At 39.9% G+C, this 21,963-nt stretch overlaps 1 protein-coding gene across 1 annotated transcript in view; it reads right to left on the bottom strand.

The window, feature by feature from the left end:
• The window catches only part of DNAH11 (dynein axonemal heavy chain 11), a 407,209-nt gene that overhangs the window by 141,716 nt on the left and 243,530 nt on the right, over nucleotides 1-21,963 (bottom strand). The window contains exons 56-59 of the mRNA XM_033192171.1: nucleotides 14,654-14,887; nucleotides 8,423-8,569; nucleotides 2,684-2,797; nucleotides 537-680 (exon numbers count right to left, since the gene is read on the bottom strand). Of these exons, the coding sequence (XP_033048062.1) occupies nucleotides 537-680; nucleotides 2,684-2,797; nucleotides 8,423-8,569; nucleotides 14,654-14,887 (639 nt within the window). The remainder of the gene's footprint in view (nucleotides 1-536; nucleotides 681-2,683; nucleotides 2,798-8,422; nucleotides 8,570-14,653; nucleotides 14,888-21,963) is intronic.

The raw sequence follows: 21,963 nt of genomic DNA, 5'->3' as shown, positions 1-21,963 counted from the left end.
CAAAAGCAAAATTGGCAAGCTGCATTTATCCTACTGTTCGACTTTTTCAGTCTTTATAGTATGAAGTTAGAATTAGCAATGGACACTTTTAAAACCTCTTCTATCCCGGGGTAAAATATTCAGTCCCAGCACAGGAGGTATTCACATTTTGAAGAAAAGGCAGGCAGAAAAGAAAAAGCAAAAACACACCAAAAAGCCCCTGTGCTTCACCTTCCTGTACATTATAACATTTTTCCAGCCTAAGAAATCCATGTAATTTTCTCCCTCCTACACTTAACTGCTTTCATAATTTTGCAAATAATTAGCAACCTTCCACCTGCTGCTGGCATTGACTTAGGTATGCCATAACCCCAAGCTAACCTCCAACTTGGCAAACAAAATCTGTAAGTCTAGAGAACATATACAGTAGATTACATTCAGCAACTGTGAAGATGATTTCTTCTGACCTGAACATCTTTTGCTATTAAGCATAACCATAGTACTGAAAACAGTATGGAAATTATCAGCGTTTTTATCTTGCCAGGCTACGCTGATACCTTTCCCATGAAGACTTTAGCAGCTTTCCAACTTCGGTCTTTGGGCACTCTTCCCCGAGGAGCCAGAAGGACCATCACGGCTGCAGTAACATTGGTAACTGCAATGGGCGGGTTGGGAAAGGCTTTCAGCTCACTGAGGTTGACCTGAAGAAAAACACGCATGTGCGCACACACATATAGACAGACAGGATTAGGGGAGGTTTGGAGAAGCTCTGTAAGTTGTCATGCTAGTCTTCAGTGGCCTACTCTCCTTATCAAACCAGTCTCAATTTGGCAATTCTTTGCCACCTGGGGACTCCGCCTTGGAACTCCAGGAGGTTCAGTTCTTGCTGGGAACTTCTCTGATACTCTGGAGACATCACTGCCCTTTCTTGCCTCCAAGAAAAATGATCTATGTATCAGTCCTGCAGAGCTCTGCTCACTGAGACCAGGATATACACACACGTGTGTGTGCGTGTGTATGTTGTAAGATTATTTATAGGTTCTATCCCACTATGTAATAGATTTGCATCTTAACCAAACCTCTCCCAGACACGTAATTCCTTAATTCAGTGTCTCTTAGGTTTGTTTTTCTGTCTTACATGTACAAGCAAGAAATATCTTCCGTTACACTACAGGGACTCTCAACTAGGAGAGGGCCAAGATAGGCTGAACCTTCTTCTCTACTCCTTTATCTCCTCAGGTCAGACCATTGATTAATCCAACAGATGATGTTAATAGTATAAATTATATGGTATCAGGGCAAATACTTTGAGGCAGGAACTAGCACATATAAGAAGCTCATGTAGGCTTATGATATTTAATACATGATTTAAAAAACAAAACCAACCAGGTATTTCCTATGATATTTTATGTGCTACGTAATACACTCTTGCTTATAAAACCTCATCAAATGTTGAACCTGATTCTGCTCCCTTATCAGAAGCTGCCTATTTATTTGGTATATGATTACAAAGAATGGAAAGAGAGTGAAAGCAAGAACAAAAACAAATACTTAAAATATGCTAATAATTGAGAGCTGGCTAACCAAGATTCTTTTATAATTTATAAATATACACAGCTTTATAAGTGGTGCTATTTTGCCTGAGTAAAGAGTAATTATTCAGATAAAAATTTGCAAATTTAGAGAAACACAATAAAGAAAATAAATATTCCATTACTCAGAGATAACCAATTAATCTTACTTTTTACCAATCTTTTTCTGTGCACATATTCTTACCAAAAGAATTAGTCATATAAAATATCTTACTTTATAATCTGCTTTATTCACTTAATATATCATGGTTAATGTGTCACATTGCTAATTAGCATTTAACAATATTATTTTAAAGGCATAAGGGTATTTGAAGGTGTAACAATTGGAATTCTATCATGGTATGGTTCCATTTAAAATTTTTCAGTTTTATGTAAGACTGTAAGAAATACCCATGTAAGTATCTCTTTAGTCACAGTCAAAATTATTTTCTTCAAAAAAATACTTAGAAAACGAATTCAGTATTTCTATGAAGAAGAGTGAAAATCTAGATTCTTTACTTTTTGAAATGGAATCTTGAGAATCTCAGGCCCAGTGATTTCCTGAGCTCTCCCCAGAGGACTGGGAGAAGACCCCAGGATGAGATTAGCTGCAGGCTCTTAAAAGAACATTGGCCCCCATTTCACTTTCCCTAACAATATGCCTGCGATGAACACAGCTTACTTTCTAAGAATTTGAGTGCTTAGGGAGGTTTCACCAACAACATCAAACTCAAAGAAATGGTGGGGACCAAACCTACGTATCTTTGCTCCCATTGTTCTTTCCATGAGGGTCTCTTAAAGCAACACATGATATGAAACATTGGATTTGGGTCAAATCCAGTTACCAACAATCCAGTTGCCTTTCATAAGAGTATAAATCCCATGCTGTTGGAAATATTCAAAAGGAGACTGCTTATTGGGTTGCTGTAGCACAGAGTCCTGGATGGCAAAAAAAAGTTGAACTATAATGACAACCTCAAAGGTTTGTTTCAACTTTAATATTTCATGGGTGTTTCTTTCCTTTTAAAATACTTTTTCGCTGCATGGGCTACACTCTCAGCTCAGTTATTCAAACTCTAATAAGCTTTAAATATTACTTTGAGGAAACTCAGGGACCAATAAATCATCTTTACCCTGTTGAGTGTATTGAGTGCAGCTGTAGCAGCCACCAGTGCAGGCTCAGCCTTGAGTAAGTCAGCCTCGCATTCTCTCTGTTTCTGGAACACTTCAGTCTGAATGGCTGTCACCTAATTAGAGACGAAAAGCACACAAAGCCATACAAATTATTATCACAGATATCTCTAAAGAGAAATGGAGGTTGACTCAGATGCACTGCTAAATAATTCATTTCTCTGTGCTTTGAACAGCTGACGAATTTGTTAAATAGACTAATTTTCCTTTAGACATAGTATGTATACAAAGTTTTGTAAATGTAAAAAATACACAGTAACAAATCTCAATATAAATGGACTCAAGTTTCAAAATGCTCCAAGAAAAGCTTTGACTAATTTAATTATAAGGTACCACTAATAGTAAAAGCAAGATTAAGTGATTCCTCTGTTCTTCAGTTTTCTTTTTCAGAGAGTCCTGGATTAACAAACATCTGGGTTAGCTTAGTAACCTAGACCACAAAATATTCTTGCTAGGATTCTCTAATTTTTGCTAACTTTTGCTTAGAAGCCATGTTGGCTATTACTAAAGAACAGATTTGAAGCTCTTTTGATCAACTGTCTACAATATATTCTATTCTGTGGTTGTGGATTGCATGCCTAACTATAAATAAAATTTTAGTGAAGACTACTGGTTGCTCCAAGGACATGGTAAGAAACCACAGATGCAAGAGCCCACATCTGCCTTTGGTATTGGAACAATAACATTGATACCCACTCTCCTCTTGTGGATCCAGTGGCATCTCTTCCCAGGACACAGAGGGTGCTGCATCAGCCTTCTGACATGATATATAATATAGAGGAAACTCATGCTGGTAAACCTGAACCAAACCAAAATGAGAAGCAAGGGCAGAGGTGGGAGGTGGCTTATCCTCTTCCCCTTAAGATACCTATAGAATCTGAAAGGCCAGGAAGAGTGAATTTTCAGTCCTCAGTAGAAATTTGAATTTCAAAGCTGTGGCACTGGGCACCAGGATCTAGCCACCATGGGAGATGGTTCCTGTGGTGATGGTGATTGTGGAATATAAAGTGTGAACAAAAGTATATTTCTTCAGATGTGTTTGAAATGAACAAGTTTAACTATACCATAAAATTAAACACTGCTCACAACAAATTATGTTGTCTACTATAGCTTTATTAGCAGTAATTACGCTTCTCCTGATTAACCATTATTTTGCTGCGTACTGTACCTTTTATGAAGATAATTGGTTCGGGGTAGATATGTGGCCTCCTGCTAATACACACACAGCTATCGTTAATGTAAATAAGAAAACCCTGCATGCTTACTGAGAACTACTCGAAAACCACAACCCTCAAAAGCTGCCAGGAATGGACCATGAAAATTTTCTGTATGCTACAGAACACTGCTACAGATAAACGGGTTTATGTGAGCAAAGGAGTTATCACCTCAGGTTTATTTAACCATAAGGATACAGTGAATCTATAAATGCTATTTGTTACCATTTATAATGGCATCATTAAAAAATCATTTTAAATTGGACTCGGGATCACAGGTTTTTAGTACTGGATAAAATCTTAAAGAGTACTTCTTTTAAGTGCTCTTTCTTTCCTTTTTTTTTTGTTTTTGAGACACAGTTTCGCTCTGTCACCCAGGTTGGAGTGCAGTGGCATGATCTTGGCTCACTGCAACCTCCACCTCCTGGATTCAAGTAATTCTCCTGCCTCAGCCTCCCGAGTAGCTGGGATTACAGGCGCGCTCCACTACACCCAGCTGATTTTTTATATTTTTACTAGAGGGGTTTCACCGTGTTGGCCAGGCTGGTCTTGAACTCCTGACCTCAAGTTATCCGCCTGCTTCAGCCTCCCAAAGTGCTGGGATTACAGGCATGGGCCACCACGCCTGGCTCAAGTGCTATTTCTATCAGCCTAGTAGCTGCTACTCATTTCTGACTCCTTTACTATTAATGGAGTATTTTTCGTTTGGGTAATTTTTATAAACAAAACAATTTTGAACATTAAATAAAAACCCACTCATACAAATGAAGAAAATTCTCAGGTTGGTCAACTTATTTCTCATTCTCAATACTTCTCACCCTAAGGTGCAACAATACTAGAGGAGTGAAAATTCTGTATATCTCAGTAAGCTGTTAAGCCAGTGTACAATTTCCTTTGCCCAATGGCTCTTAGGTATTGGTCAGCAATGCTCAACCTATAAAATAAGAGAAGAGTTGCATAGAGTGCCTACAGAGTGTGCTTTCCCCTTACTGCTGTAAGTTAAAGCAGGAATTTGGAGACAGTTTCATCCATGGGCAGACAAGAAATTCTCTGCCTTGCATTCATCAACAGCCCCTTGCAGAAGTTCTTAAGATTTAGTGGTGAACACAGGCAGAGGATAAAGAGAATAAAGTCCCAATAACTGCTTGTTATGAGCTAAATTGTGTCCCCCCTAAAATTCATATGTTGAAGACCCAAGCTCAGAGTGTGACTGTATTTGGAGACAGGGCCTTTACAAGGTGATCAGGTTAAAGTGAGATCATTAGGGTGAGCCCTAATCCAAACTGACTGGGGTGAGAAGTTCAGACACACACAAGAGACATCAGTGGAAATAATCACGGAGAAAAGATCACGTGAGGACACAGCAGAAGGCAGCCATCTGCAAGTCACAGAAGGAGAAACCTAACTTACCAATACTTTGATCTTGGACTTCCAGCCTCCAGAACTTGGAGAAAATAAACTTCTACTGTTTAAGCCTCCCAATCTCCCAGAAGACCCCATGTGGTATTTTTGTCATGGCAGCTTTGGCAAGCTGACACAGTACACTTATCTGCCTTTGGATTGTAAGAATTTCCTTATGATCCTCTAAAACCCAGGCCCACCCACATTCAGAACAGAAACACACACAAAAACTGATAGCCATTCCAAATCAAGATTGATGCTCAACTTTTGAAGAGACGATATTAGCGCTTCAATTTAGAAGGTGCCTCTACTCATGAAGGTTTACACTCCACTCAAGGGAGAACACAGTTTGAAAGCAATCAGAGAATTCTTAGCATTTTAGAATTTGGAGCTGAGAAGCCAAACCAAGGTGGAAGAAGAACTAATTTTCACAGGCTTGATGATGCTTGTGTGACTTGAAGTCATTGCTGGCAATGCCAGTGGTTCAAATCGCCCTTGATTACCTTATAGATTTGAAGCAATGATTTCAACCTGCTTCTCTACGTGGGCTGTCGAGGTTCACGGCAAGACATTCTCTAACCCCAACATTTGTTTAGTCATATTAAACATGGCTGTGTACTTTGTGAGCTGTGCAGCATTACTTTTAAATTAGTGCTCATGTTTGAAGACTTGAGACCCCAATTTCATAGGACCAGAAACAGTCCATATTCACCCCCGTTAGTATGGCATAGCATAGTATCTAGCACATTGCTGAACATATGACAAATATGAGCCCACAGCATGGACTCAAGTGTTGATGAATTTCTAGATGCTTCCTAGTTTAATTACGAAAGAACTTTCTTCCATGAATACCCAGTTTACAGTAGTTCCTTCCCACCATCATGTCTCTCTACTTGATTTTCATCAGAGCACCTATCTCGAAATATCCAGCTTCTCAATGTGTGACTTGTCTCTTGTCAGTCTTTTCCATTGCAATGTAATCTACATGATAGCACCCTGCTTGAGAAATATCCCTAATAGTCTACAATAGTGCCTGGTGAAAAAATAGACGTTAATATTTGTTATTTATAATTAAATTAAGCTCCATGGATAAAATGAAAATGCTTAGAAGTATTATTTTTATGTCTTGGTATGGATTAAACATAAAAAATAGTATGTCCCTTCTTTGTGTTTGAAGAACTTCACTGAACAACCTGTCAGATGAGTTATAATTCGCTAAAACTTCTTTCTCCTTTTATGAGGGTAATTTTACCTTAAGAATTCACAGGTAAAAATGCAAAAAAAACCCCTCTATTTATATTTTAAGTTTCCAAAAGTATCTGTGATGATAGGTTATAATAACCACTCGAACATCACACGTTTGTGTAATACCTGAAAAATATTCCTTGGGTAGAATTAGCTCATGGTGATTGTATCATGTGTGATGACTAATTGCTCAATATAATAATATACTTTGTCTTTTTTGTTCCTGTTTTATGGAGAATGGGGTCTCATTATGTTGTCTAGGCAGGTCTCGAACTCCTGGGCTGAAGCAATCCTCTTGCCTCTGCTTCCCTAAGTGCAGGGATTACAGGCATTAGCCACTGTGCCCAGTCCAGTAATATACTTTTAAGGACATTCTCCACTTATCTGCAACTCAACAGAAACATTTACAACTCAAATTAGGAATTTTATGCCCGTTGATCACATAGGGCATGCCAAATGTGCCTTATCTTCAATTTTAAATGCCATAATCTTATTTCTTAAAACTGCCTGTTTAGAGTTTTTTTTTTTTTTTTTTTTTGATGCGGAGTCTGGCTCTTTTGCCCAGGCTGGAGTGCAGTGGCCGGATCTAAGCTCACTGCAAGCTCCGCCTCCCGGGTTTACGCCATTCTCCTGCCTCAGCCTCCTGAGTAGCTGGGACTACAGGTGCCCGCTACCTCGCCCGGCTAGTTTTTTGTATTTTTTAGCAGAGACAGGGTTTCACTGTGTTAGCCAGGATGATCTCGATCTCCTGACCTTGTGATCCGCCTGTCTCGGCCTCCCAAAGTGCTAGGATTACAGGCTTGAGCCACCGTGCCCGGCCTGTTTAGAGTTTTGATGTTCAACAAACTTTTCAAGCCTTTAGTTGTGCGAGGAAGACACGCTCAACACACATTGGAAAAAAAGAAAAACAACTCGATTGTATATGAATGGCAACACCACTGGAAAAACTCAAATATTTTCAGGTAACCTAAAAGATAAGAAAAATGGCATAATCACTACCGATTCAATGGCTGTGAGAATGTTAGCAACTTATAACTTTTTATTAATTAGGCCCTGATTATAATCTTTTGTCTAAAATAAGAAATTTTTACTTTACACATATACACTCAATTTTTAAACAAATATGTATTAAATTTTTTGTTTACTATGTTATTTCTTTTGAGAAATCAGATGTACAAAACTATGTCTTCCATTTGTAGCTGATGTTTTGGTAAAAGAAGATGATAAAAGACATTGTATTTATTTCAGAATTGCTAGAAACCCGAGTAGAAAGAAAGCAGAATCTATATGATGTTAAAAGGAACTATTTCCAACAATAAAACATAATACAGAATGCCAGGGCCTCAATCGAATCAAAAAGAACAAATTTAGCTTAGGACTTAATAATAAACTCCAGTTGTATTATTAAAACGCAAAATTTGAAAACCATCTTGCAAAGTGACGGAATGGGCTTTGTTAACAATTGAGTTGTTCAATTTGCCTAAAAAGTGGAAACCTTTAAAAACCTCAGAGGTGACTTCCTGACCTTTACTGTATTACAAATAGGCCTGATGTTCAAGATCCACATCCATTATATGCTTGAATGAGCTCAGTATTTATTGTTCTTTCATATCATTAAAAGAGCTAAAAGGTTGGGGAAATGCATAATGTAAAGAAAGGTCAAGTGGTAATCATGGTGTGAAATGCTGTTACATGTGTAACTATAATAATTCTTTAGACTTTATGCTCCCTGGAGAGGAAGTTGTTCAAAATTGTTCACCTACCAAGGTTTATTTTGTGCTAAATATAGCTCAGTACTCTAAGTGGTGGAATTAGCCTGACCTTTTGCTCCTCAGCATCAGCGACGGTCTTTTCGCGGCTCACTTTCTCCGTCTGAAGGCCGATCTTTGTGATCAGAGCTTCCGCATCGTGATTTCTCAGTTGCAACTCGGCTTCTTGAGAGGCAAGTCTGGCTTTTAGATCTCCCACCTAAAGCAAAAGTCTTATGTCACTGGCCTTGCTCACAACAAATCCCACGTAGAGCTTATGGTTGGGAATGAATTCAGGGATTCCTAACAATTTGTATCTTGCATCTGTCTCTACTCTGATTTTCACTGTCTTCTGATTGGCACAAATGCAGCCACATTGCTTTTCTCCACATGAGAACAAACAGAAGAATATTTTCCAATGATTTTTGCAGGACATATAATTATTTTTTGTCAGTACTAACAGGTTGAGTCGGGAAGTTGCTCTTCCCTCTGTCTGACCGCATGCTCCTTCACCCATGTCTGCTTTTGGGTCCTAGGCAGCTCGGGCTCAAGGAAGCCGAGGTCGTGGGAAGACATACTTGGTAACGACCTGGAAGAACTATGCCTCTTCACTGTCCAACAGAAGGTTGCTGGAGGCTTCAGCAAGTTGAAGACATGAATACTCCTTGCCTGACTGCAGATTAATTGGCTGCATATTAAAATGCCCACTGTGGCCGCCGCGGTGGCTCACGCCTGCAATCCTAGCACTTTTCTGTAATCCCTCACGCCTGTAACTACCACGAGGCGGGCGGATCACAAGGTCAGGAGATCCAGACCATCCTGGCGAACACGGTGAAACGCCGTCTCTACTGAAAATACAAAAAAATTAGCTGGGCGTGGTGGTGGGCGCCTGTAGTCCCAGCTTCTAGGGAGGCTGAGGCAGGAGAATGGCGTGAACCCGGGAGGCCGCGGAGCTTGCAGTGAGCGGAGATGGCGCCAGAGCGAGACCCCCGTCTCAAAACAAACAAACAAACAAACATAAAATGCCCACTGATAGGTCTTACCTCTTCCCATCAAACGGAAAATGGCCCTCTTGATTTTTTTCACCTCATTGATGATCATGAAGCTAACCCAATATTCAACTTAATACCTACTAAGAAGAGCAAACCGTGTGTTTGAGGTATTACTATGCTGTGGCCAAAACTCAGTGAGCTTCAGGGACATACATGTCTCCCATCGGTCTATCACTAAATAACCTTACTGAGCTCTTGGAGAACTTAGCCTTCCAAGGAATCCATAAATTCATCGCTAAAAAGAACTGTCCATTTTTTTCAGCTAAAATTTCATTAGGTTCAGAAGGCATTACTAGGTTCCTCAGTTTGAAGGTCATGTAACTAAAAGCAGAAGTGAGGCAACAGAGAAAAAGACATGATTCAGTTCTCAGAAACACCTGAAAGCAGCTTTATGCATCACAATAATTCTCTCTCCATTGCATTTCTCTTCCAAAAGTGTAAGTATTACCATTTTTAAAAATCACAGCAGCAAAGAACAATCATAACCATTTATTAACTCAATTGCTAAAGACATTTCAGTGGTTTCATCTTGTGGAACAACATCCCATTACTATATCCAAGTAATCTTGTAGTTTCCACCCAACATAGTATATTCACACTCTATCTAAAAAGCATGATTACTACTATGACTGCTACTTGTACTATTATAGATTAAGCTATGACTGATTTTTCAGCCTCTCTATGAATTCAGGGTAACTTTGCATACTGACATGCTTCTCCATTCTTTTTAGCCATATGAAACTAGTGTTATGTTAGGCCATAGACAAAAGAATCATCCATCAGGAATATGCAAGTAAAAACACACCTATTAGAATGGGTAAAATAAAAATCAGAGATACCACCAAATTATTGCAAAGAAGCTGAGAAGCTGGCTCTCTCATACACTGCTGGTAGTAATGTATAATGTCACAGCCATTCCGGAAAGTATTTGCCTGTTTTCTCTAAATGTAAACATGCAAGTACCAAACAGTTCATTTTTGGTCATTTGTGGATTTATGTCTACAAAAAGAAACCTGTACATGAGTATTCGTAACAGCTTTATTATAATAGCCAAAACCCAGAAATAACCCAGATGCCCTTCAGTGGTTGAATGGTTAAATTGTGCTACCTTCATTCTGTGGAATACTACTCAATAAAAAAGGACAAATTATGGATACACCTAATACTTTGGCTGGATCTCAGGGAAATTACGCTGAGTGAAGAAAACCAATAACCAAAGGTTACATATTTTATGACTCCATTTGTATAGCATTTTTGAAATGACAAAATTACAGAAATGGAGAATAGATTTGTGATGGCCAGGAACTAGGATTCAGGAGGTGGGGAGGAAGTGGGGGTAACGTAGGTGTGGCTATAAAATGGTAACATGGGATATTTCTGTAGATGGAACTTTTCTGTGTCTTGACTGTGTGAGCACCCAGACCTACATGTGATAAAACTGCATAAAACTAAACACACACACACACACGTACAAGTAAAACAGGAAATCTGAATAAGGTCTGTGGATTGTACCAATGCCATTTTCCTGGTTTTGACATTGTACTAGTTATGCAGGATGAACCTACCATTGAATCCATAAGCTGTGACAGGGACCTGTCTGTAGTATGTTTTGTAATTTCTTCTCAATCTATTATCATCTCAAAATAGAAATAAAGCAAAAAGAATCACCCAAGAGACTAGGACAAATTTATGTTATTTCAAGCCCTAATTTCAGTTTCTAAGGAAGCTGTTAACTCTGAAATATTCAAAGTGACTGAAGGTGTGGAAGCAAGGCTTTATCTATGAAGAAAGGTAACTAGGACTATCTGTGATGACCTAAGCTGACTTCTAGAGAGAGGTTATTTGGCTATAAAAGGGGCTTACAGCTTTACTGTAAAGAATGACCACTGCTAAGGTTTTCAAATGGCATGGCATTCCTTAAGGCAGACCCTTAGAGGATGCCTGCCCCAACATATAGGCATTACGCTCTCCATACAACCTGATCTGACGCTATATGGCTCTCCAATTCTCCATATAGGAAACCACCCTTCCTTTTTATAACCCACTTATTTCTAAAACTGTCATATAGCTGTTGAATATTCCAACCACGTTTTTGATATTAAGACCATTTCATGCACAAATACCCAATGAAAAGAAATCACCGTCAGTCTTTCCATCAAGACTTCATAGGCCGGGCGCGGTGGCTCAAGCCTGTAATCCCAGCACTTTGGGAGGCCGAGACGGGCGGATCATGAGGTCAGGAGATCAGACCATCCTGGCTAACCCGGTGAAACCCCGTCTCTACTAAAAATACAAAAAACTGGCCGGGCGAGGTGGCGGGCGCCTGTAGTCCTAGCTACTCGGGAGGCTGAGGCAGGAGAATGGCGTGAACCCGGAAGGCGGAGCTTGCAGTGAGCTGAGATCCGGCCACTGCACTCCAGCCTGGGCGACAGAGCAAGACTCCGTCTAAAAAAAAAAAAAAGGACTTCATGTGTCAGTCAAGGCATGTTGTGTCTTTATAGACTTTCTGCCTGGGATTCTTAGCTAAGGGGGAGTAAAGAGACTCAAGCAGCCCTGGACTTGGCAGACACAGTAAATTAGCTCTCCCTTCTCCCACTCTTCGCCCATCCCCTTGACTCATCAATATATAACTGAGGTGATTATTAAGAAATCACAGTCTCTCTCCTCTTCTTTTTTCCTTGGGCTGAGATGCTGCCACCACTGCAATGGTTCAGGATGGTACCCCACTTGCTTTTAGCTGGGAAAACAACCCTTTAAGTATGGCAGAAGCACTTATTTCCTTGCCAAGGATGCCCCCACAGTATTGAAAGCTCAGTTTGAGTGACAACACTATCATTTCCTGATAGTGGGCAAAGTCAACAGGTTCAGTAAGGGATGACACTCAAAGGGATATAAATGCTTTGTGACACAGAGCTCCTTCCTTGTCCTATTTAGCACAACAAGACTCCAGGGAAAATCTTTCTTACAGAAAGCCATCTTGATTTAAATGAGATAGACAGATAGAAGAAAATAGACATGGAGAGGGGCAAAAGACAAGAAAGTAAAATAAGGTGTAAATAAAAAGAAACAGGAAAGACAGACTTTTTTTTTTTTTTTAGATAGGGTCTTGCTCTGTTGCTCAGGTTGGAGTTGAGTGATGCAATCAGCACACTGTAACCTCAAACTCTTGGGCTCAAGGGATCCTCCTGCCTCAACCTTTCAAGCGGCTGGGTGTACAGGTGCGCGCCACCATGCTTGGCTCATTTAAAAAAATTTTGTGGGCCGGGCGCGGTGGCTCAAGCCTGTAATCCCAGCACTTTGGGAGGCTGAGGCGGGCGGATCACAAGGTCAGGAGATCGAGACCATCCTGGCTAACACAGTGAAACCCCGTCTCTACTAAAAAGTACAAAAAACTAGCCGGGCGAGGTGGCGGGCGCCTGTAGTCCCAGCTACTCGGGAGGCTGAGGCACGAGAATGGCATGAACCCGGGAGGCGGAGCTTGCAGTGAGCTGAGATCCGGCCACTGCACTCCAGCTTGGGCGACAGAGCGAGACTCCGTCTCAAAAAAAAAAAAAAAAAAAAAAAAATTTTGTGGAGATTGGGTCACATTTTGTTGTCCAGGCTGGTCTCAAACTCCTGGACTCAAGCAATCCTCCCCCTTCAGTTCCCAAAGTGCTGGGATTAAAGGTGTGAGCCACCGTGCCTGGCCTAGATAGGCATTCTTTGAGAGGAAAGGATAAGGTGCACAAATTTGGATATGCTATTTGTGGGCTTCCTAGAAACTATTCTTAATGCCACTTGATCCCAACCATCCTGGAAACCTCCTCACTCTGGTTTCTCTTTCCTAATTGTGGTCCAACTACTCACTATTAGTACAGATCACAGTGTTTTGCCACAGAGTCATTCTTGGTGTAGAAAACTAAGAGGGAAAGAGGCAAGTGGTGCTTTGGCTCAGAGTGACTGAAGGACATGGCCAGAGAGCCCTTCAGAGTGAAAAGGTGCCCATGTGAAAAGGTGCTCCCTCCTTCGGGTCTCGGTTTATTTCAAGCCTAGCCACAGGTGGGTTACCCAGGCCACTTGGGGAAACCACTGGCCCAATCCTTGTAAAGCATATCAGAGTCTGACCTGACAACATTCACTCTGAGAAGGCCACCAGTATTTCTAGTCTTGAGGTGATCACTAAAGAGAATTCTTCTCACTCCAGCTGTAAGTCCTGGCTGGCTCAGAGAAAGGCTGGGCTACTCTTCAAAGTCTCCAGAGTCTCTCATTCCAATCTCTTCTTTCCAGCCACAGAGAGGCAGCATGGTGCCATGGACAACTCACGGGCATCAGTGCACCACATACCTGGGTCTAAAACCCAACCTCACTGACTCTCTGGCCTTAAACTCTTTACACCTCATATATAAAATTATAGTAGCAACACCTACTTCATGAAATCCTTTGTTTTTTAACAACTAAATAATGATGATATGTGTACAGACCCACACATGATTAACATCCTGTGCTGATTCTCTCCTGATTTACCCCTGCAAGTTAGAGATATCACCCTTTGAGGGAGCAGAGGCCTTAGGACTGAGGACACAGATGACCCTGGACACTTTTATCTAAGAGAGCTGGTGGCTAAGAGGAGCAGACCAATCACTAAGGTAGGAGAAACGACTCTACTTTGGGATCTCGCCACAGTCATTAGCCAGAAAATGATGCCCTCACTGGAGGTTGAGAATCTGAGACCAAAAAAGATACTGGTCCATCCTAGGATGATAAAAACTTTGACGACAAGTACCATGCACTGAAGAAGTCACAGACAAGTGAGGCAATCCGCTGTGTCTGCTCCTTCAATATTCCACACTGCCTTGCACTGAGTCAGGCCAGGAAGAGGTTTCTCCCTAATCCAGCTGTGACACAGTAATCAGCCAATTCCATTGTAGGCTTTGGAAAGCAGTAGCAGTGTGTTCTTGGTGTCATGAAACTGTAAATTTCACCAGTTGTCATCTTATAGAAATGGATTTGGGGGGAGGGAGGAGGGATAGCATTAGGAGATATACCTAATGTAAATGACAAGTTAATGGGTGCAGCACACCAACATGGCACACGTATACATATGTAACAAACCTGCACGTTGTGCACATATACCCTAGAAATTAAAGTATAATAATAATAATAAAAATAAAATAAATAAATAAATAAATGGATTTAGTAGTGCTTCGAAAGGAAATATATTTTTCTACTAAACAGCATAAATGTTACTCAGTAATAACACATCCTGGTCGTACCTGAGAGGCCGTGGTTTTTAGTTTTTGGATGCCGTTCACCAGGTGTTCTTTTTTCTTGGATACCTCATTTTGCTTCTTCTTCAACAGGTTCTTAAACAGTGATATTTGCTCTAGAAAACTCTTTGCGGTGGTATAGTTGTGCCTTCTCTCATTCTGGTAATATCTGGTGCTCATTTCATTTACAGTGGTGTGAACATGTGCCATGAAAAGGCTAATAGAGTCTTTGTGCAGTGGCTGAAAACATAAACATTACAGTTCATGTGAAATCCTTTCAAGTTAAAAATACAACTAAAAAAAAAAAAGAAAAATCAAGAAAATGATCATTTTGTTTTCTAAAAGTCAGAAAAAGATTATAGTATAACCTAGGAAAACTTATTTAATCTTTAAGCATTATCCACAGGATTTGGGAGATTACAATAAAGCATTCAGCTTGACTAACCTTCTTCTTGCCAAGTAGGACAAAGGGTTTTTCTGTGCTCCACACACCAAACGCAAAAGCCAACATATACAGCTCTTCACAACTTGATTTTTATCTACCAAGTGTGTGAAAGAGAAGGTGGAGAAACAGACATGATATCCTGAGAAATATTTCTGCTACTGCTTTCAAACTAAGCTTTAGACAAAGAGAAGCAATAACCCTGCAAAGTCACTGGAAAAAAAAAAAAAAAAGCCAAAACTTAGAAACTCACAGTTTTGTGAGAACTCATGTAAACACAAACTGGATAGTAGGGTATAAATGTCACTGCTGCTGGGAGAAAAATATCATGGCCATTTCTATTCTTATTTGGCAAAGAAAACCCACAAAAGAGCAACTCTCCTTCAATGAGTTACTGGAAGACCCCCCACTATACATTCTTTCTATTTTGTCCTCTATGACTTCTGAAGTAGTTAACTTTTTAATTTGTGGAGTCACATCTCCCTCATTTTAATGATTATTTATTGCATTCTGTACAAGATGAACCAGGTTCAATTAATCAAGGGAAGCCTAAAAATCAATTAATATGAATTAAATGAGCTACACCAACTCTTAGGAAAGTCACACATAATTTACCAAAGTGTTGTCAATAATGCCCAGACATCTTTGGGAAAACTGCATACAAGTGGCTGGTGATGCAGTTAAACGTTTCAAACCTGCACCATTAATATTACAAGCAGAGGTGTGAGGAGAGATAGGTCAATTCTTGTTGGTGAAAAACAACTGCTCCTGAACAATGTCTTTAAACAATCAACTTTCCAACATCATGACAAATTCCCGAGTAGGTTTAAAGTACCTCCATATTGGATTGTGCTGCGTATTAAAAATCCATCTCACTAGTAACTGAAATAATGTATTACTAAAACAAAAGTTAAAAATAATGTGATATAAATTCTGAATATTCTTGGTTTCTAGTGGACCCTATCGATACAAATACATTTCCAAACAGTGGACTCAGAAAAATAAAATTTATGAAGAAGTTTATATAAACTTCATATAAATCATAATCCTTTGGAGACTTTATTTTTACAAGAGCTTGACTTCAATACAGACATGTGCAGGAATTTACTCCTGTCCTGTCTTGTTTTAATGGGAACTAAAGGTACATACATACCTTTCTACAATATAAATAATTCCTCAGCCAAGTGTAACCTCCTTATAGGAAGGGGAAAAAAAAGAAAGAAAGAAAAAAAAACACTCTGGCTTCTGCCCAGCCATGATCCTTATGAGGAGGCTCCTTGGAGGCGCTGAAAGCTCTCTTTAACAACAGTTTCATTTGTAAATCGGGGATGGAAGAAGTGGTTTCCGGTAGAGCTGAAAGTGGCCCGAGACAACTTGTCTCAATGGGGCAAAATAACTATTGTTATCGGGCTTAACAAAATGGCACAGCATGAGAGACTCGCTGAGCCAGGGAGCAGCTGGTTGTAATTCACACTGTTTTTCAGAAAACTCTAATCGTTCCAGAACAGACCTCTTTGATGACTGGTCTTCCCTGCATTCTCAATTTGTCACTTTCTCTTATGATAAGGTCAGTAGTGACAGCACTTCCTGACATTAACAGCTGTGGCTTTTAAAAGGGTCATTGTAGAACTACTAATTGCAGTAATTTCATTAGCATAAATTATTTATTCTGCCATTCATTTATCTCCAGGTTTTTTTTTTTTTTTTTGGTGGGGGGCGTGGGGGAGAGTTGAGAGGAGTTGCTGCTGGTGCCGCTGCAGCGAGGGCTACACAATGCTGTATTTTTCACTTTGAGAGACGTGAGGGGAGAATATCATTCCTGCTAGATTTGGCCTCTTAATAAAAACCAGTTGATAACCATTTATAGTCATTTAGCAGCTAATCATGATGATGGCAAAAATAAAAATAAGCAGAGTGCCAGTACTGAATGGTTATAAACTCAAGGTTTCCTCACTAAGATGTTCTGGAAAGTGATGCTGTCTCCAATGCATCATCAAATGCAAAGATGAAACTGCTTTTCCCCACATTAAGAAAATGTGTTTAATTTCTACTCTCTCAGTTGGCTCACTGTAAACACAAAAACAGAAACAGATCTCTGCTATTTGGTGTGACAGTTCTCGGGCAGTAGTAGTCTCTGCCACACCAAGTACTCCAGCCACCTGGCACTTCAAGCAAGTGCCCAGTATATTCCTCTTGAAAATGACAAACAGCAGGGTGGAATGTAAACCAATACCCAGAGGTCAGCACTAAGTCAATTTAGGATTTGATACCTTCCCAAGACCGGTAAAGAAGACTACACTGGTCTGTAATCCTAAATTTGGGCTTTCAAAAGCATTGTATTCAAGGGAGGGAGGGAGGGAGGGAGGAAGGGCAAAAGAGAAAGGGGCAGGTGAAAGAATCTACTTTCTCTCTATTTGAAGTTTAACTTGGGACAATTTTGTCACATTTAATGCCATATACCTACAGTAAGTCTTGAACATTTTTCTCAGAAATTATTTATGTGTTAATTTTTAAATATGTCAAACGGATGTGCTATACAATCTATCTGATCTTCTTGCTCCTTTTAGGGCTGGTAAAAGAATATATTAATAAGATATTTGTGGTTGTACGATGGCTTATAAAGAAAACTCACTAATGCATAAAATGAGCAGTGTTGCATTTTAACACTTGTCCTAAGCTGTTCATAGCTGTTTCACTCTGAGAAGAAGATTCTGGAGGGAGCCAGGGACACAGGGTTTGAATCCTAGGACCTGGGCTAGATTTCCAGTTCTGAAAAATCTAGTAAGATACTGCATACCTTCCTGTACTTCTTCCTGCCCACAAAATTGCTCCTTTAAAAATTCTGTTTCCTTTCTTCCTTTACATCTTTCCCAATAGTCAAACATTCATGCAATAGTCAAAAGAAGGATTTAAGACTATGGGCTCTGGTGTCAACCTGCAGATGTGCCCCTTACCAGTAGCATTATTTACGCTTGGGCCTCCATCCCAGGGGAAACTAGTGGCCCCTCACTCCTGAGGCTGGTGATGAGAGGTGGTAAGCAATGCAAATTCACAGCAGGAACTGGTTGAGCATCCCTAATCCGAAAATTCAAAATCTGAAATCCTCCAAAAGCCAAAACTTTTTGAGTGTGAACTTACCACCACAAATGGAAAATTCCACATATGACCTCATGTAATGGGTCACAGTCAAAACTTTGTTTCATGCACAAAATTATTCAAAATCTTACATAAAAAATTACCTTTGGACTATGTGCATAAGGAGTATATAAAACAAAAATGAATTTTGTGTTTAGATTTAGGTCCCATCCCCATGATATCTCATTATGTAAATGCAAATATTCCAAAATAAAAAAAATTCTGAAGCCCAAAATATTTCTGGTCCCAAGTATTTTGGAAAAGGGATACTCAACCTGTATCAGTTCTGCTACTGTGGTAGAAGTAGCACCAACAGCAGTTGCAGTAAGATTACTACCATTACACAGGGCAGCGACAAGTGTTAAATGTAGCACCAAGTACAATTTTCTAAATTGTATGCTGGTTTTTTGTTTTGAGTTGTCTGGTGAGTGCATTATATTGTTATTTGCTTATGCTTTTTGTATTTTGCCTTTAATTCTGGAGCTCAACTACTGGTCAGAGGCAAGACAAAGTCCAACAGAAGCCAATAATTTCCTAGGTGAGTTTTCAGTCATTGAAAAAGGTAACTTCAATGGTTCTCTGCCAGAAAATTAAAACGAAGAAGCAATTGAAGACTCAGGAGGAGTGGAGGAAAAATGAAATCCAGGCCGGACGCAGTGGCTCATGCCTGTAATCCAGCACTTTGGGAGGTGGAGGCAGGCAGATCACCTAAGGTCAGGAGTTTGAGACCAGCCTGGGCAACATGGAGAAACCCCTGTCTCTACTAAAAATACAAAAATTAGCAGGGTGTAGTGGTGTGCACCTGTAGTCCCAACTACTCAAGAGGCTGAGGCAGGAGAATCACTTGAACCCAAGAGGCAGAGGTTGGAGTGAGCCAAGATCACGCCACTGCACTCCAGCCTGGGTGACAGAGTGAGACTCCGTCTCAAAAAAAAGAAAGAAAGAAAAAAAAAAATCCAGCTGCCTCTTTTATAGCAAGAGGACAAAGCAGGAGATGGTGTGAATGGTGTGGCTGCTTCTGGTGAGGCCAGCACCTAGAGAAGAGCCTCAAAACTACAAACTTACAGTGACAGCTCCATTTAAGTCAATTACACTTTCAGCTGAATATCCATGTCCAGATTCCTAGGCAGCTACAAAGTCTGGACCCTACTTATGAGGTTGAGGCCTGAAGAATGGGGAAGGATGTTTACAACTACTTGGGTCTTTCCTCAGCCATCTGAAGATATGCTTAAGCCTGGGCAAGACTGCATTCATTAGGAATTATTTCAAAAATCCAGAGCTGGCAGCCAGTGGGAGGTTTTTCTATATGGATGTGCACCTCCCGCATGCTCTGGTCACAGACAGGACTGGGTTGGTAAGAGGGCCTGATGGAACCGTGCCAGGCCCAGACATAAGTCTTAGAAGATTTAGGCAGAATGAAGATAAATTTGGTTGCATTTGTTTTTGTCTTAATATTTTTAAATGGCTTCAATATTCCTTAGAATGAGAATTATTTTTCTCAAATTCACACAATTTCTATTGCATAAGGTTATCTTTCTACTTTTTATTCATATTGAATAATCCTAATTTATATTTCAAGGAAAGAACTGTGCTTAAAGTCATTAATATAATAGAAACTCTGCTAATATAGCTATCACTGACGAAATATTGTTTTATACCCTTTGTGCTTGGCATGCCATTTTAAAAATGAATTTACAGACCATTGAAGAAACAAGTCTTTAAATATAGCAGTAAAATAACTGTCCTCTTAGAGTGCACTTTCTCACAATCAGTTGTGGAAAACAGTAGTAAAATATTTCCTTCACAAGCTACCAAACTCTTCAACAATTGAAGGGGTGATTGCATGGGGAATAACTGCTTTTCCCTGAAAAAGCTGACGATACAGAGTTTGTGTCATTACTTTTAAGTGGCACCACATAAGGACAGAGGATTTTAACTCATTGGTTGGTCAACGTGCCCCCAAAAGATGACCTCTTTCACCTTGCTCAGATCTACTCTACACCATCCATCAAACATCTCACTCCTTCACCAGACAGCTCACTGTTTCATTTCCATTCAGTAACTTCTCCTTTCATCTGGTCCCACTTTCAAAGACGTTTATGATTCATTTTACCTTGAAAAGCAAAAACATCACTTGTTTTTCAACACCCCAGCTTCTCTTGAATTTTCTTTGTAGAACCCATGTACTAATCACTAAGGTCTTCACCCAATTCTCTCTCCAGTGAGCTTCTCGCAGCCTTTCCAACACTGTTGCCAGGTTTACCCAGAGGGCTTTTCCTTCTCTCCCTCCTTACACACCTCCTCCCATCTCCATTTCAAAATCTCCTTGGAGAGGTAGTGTGTGTTGACAAAGTCTTCAGATAAACACTTAAGCGTCAAACTGTTTCGGTCATTACTTGTCAGCTGTCATTTAGTTCAATATGAGGCAAGAGAAAAATAGCACAAACATTTATTTAGATGCAGTCAACCCGTACCCCTGGGTGCTGAGTGTGTACTGATGGAAAATTACATGTCAACACACACAAAACTGCTTGCCTTTAATGAATCCCTTCTCTGTGGCCAAAGGTGGTCACCTTGCATAAGTACCTTACGCTCAGCAAATGAGGTCAATAATTAAGAAGTGCCTAAATTATGCTGATAACTTTCAGTCTTAAAAAAGGAAATTAAAACTAAAAGAGTGATCAAATTGTGCTCATTCAAAAAACTTAAAAACTGTTTTTGACCTCTACAGAAAAGATACCACACGTTTTTAGAAGATGATGGACACACTGTACTCTGAATTAGAATAATTGCTCCTGCGCAACAAATTAGGAAGGTGGGGAAGTTAAATAAGCACTTTGCACTGAAATGAAATCATCTAATTTGTTTTGAGGCACAATTCAGTTCATCAGAAATGGTAAAGTGCTTTTAAAATTCCTATTTGGCGCTCAGCATCCTATAGGAGGCGTTATGACACCATCAGATCGAGCTTAGCACCTGACAGGAGCCCTCTGCACTTAACATGATGCAAGTCCTGCCTCATCCAGCAGATGTCAACGGTCACTGGCATATCAAAGCTCCTTTAGCTGTTTTCAAAGCGGCACCCACCTGGACAAGAAAAAGCCTGCAAAGAGCAGCAAAGGGAAGGAACTTCAAAAGGCACTGTGCCAAATGCCAACTTAAACCATGCTACTAGCTCTAATTTCCTACCATTTGAGAAAGCAACATGCAGAAACAAAGCGTTCTGGTCCCTTTCTCTTCGTTACCAAACTAGCCTGATAAAACAGAATGTTGCTATCGGAAGATACATATTGACTCTCTCCCTGTAATAAAGCAGCATTTTGAACCCTTCTTGTAACTATCACAAGATAAAATGATGCCCTAGAGACAGAAATGCAACAGACCTGGAAATTGCATAAGAAATTTGTGTTAATATTTATGACAATTATTTGTCATATTTAATGATTTTCCAGATGTTAGAGTACAAAATGTTCCTGGAAGACTTTAGAAGAGATAATTTATTTGTGGAAACGTTTTAAGTGTAGAGGAGAGAAGGAGAGGGGAGGTAGTGGAATATCCTAAAGCCTCTACCATATATATAATATATGTGTGTGCGCATATATATATGTGTGCGTGTATATATGTATGTGTGTGTGTGTGTGTGTATATATCTTCCAAGTTAGAAATTGCTTGACAGCTCTTCCCTAGCAATCCAGCACCAAATAATTAGATTAATAAACATTTTGGGAAAAGACTAAAG

The sequence above is a fragment of the Trachypithecus francoisi genome, unplaced genomic scaffold (genome assembly GCF_009764315.1).
Source record: "Trachypithecus francoisi isolate TF-2019V2 unplaced genomic scaffold, Tfra_2.0 Lachesis_group4, whole genome shotgun sequence".
Classification (NCBI taxonomy): Eukaryota; Metazoa; Chordata; class Mammalia; order Primates; family Cercopithecidae; genus Trachypithecus; species Trachypithecus francoisi.
The sequence above is the reverse complement of the archived record's forward strand: the minus strand, read 5'-3'. Positions and strand labels throughout refer to the sequence as shown.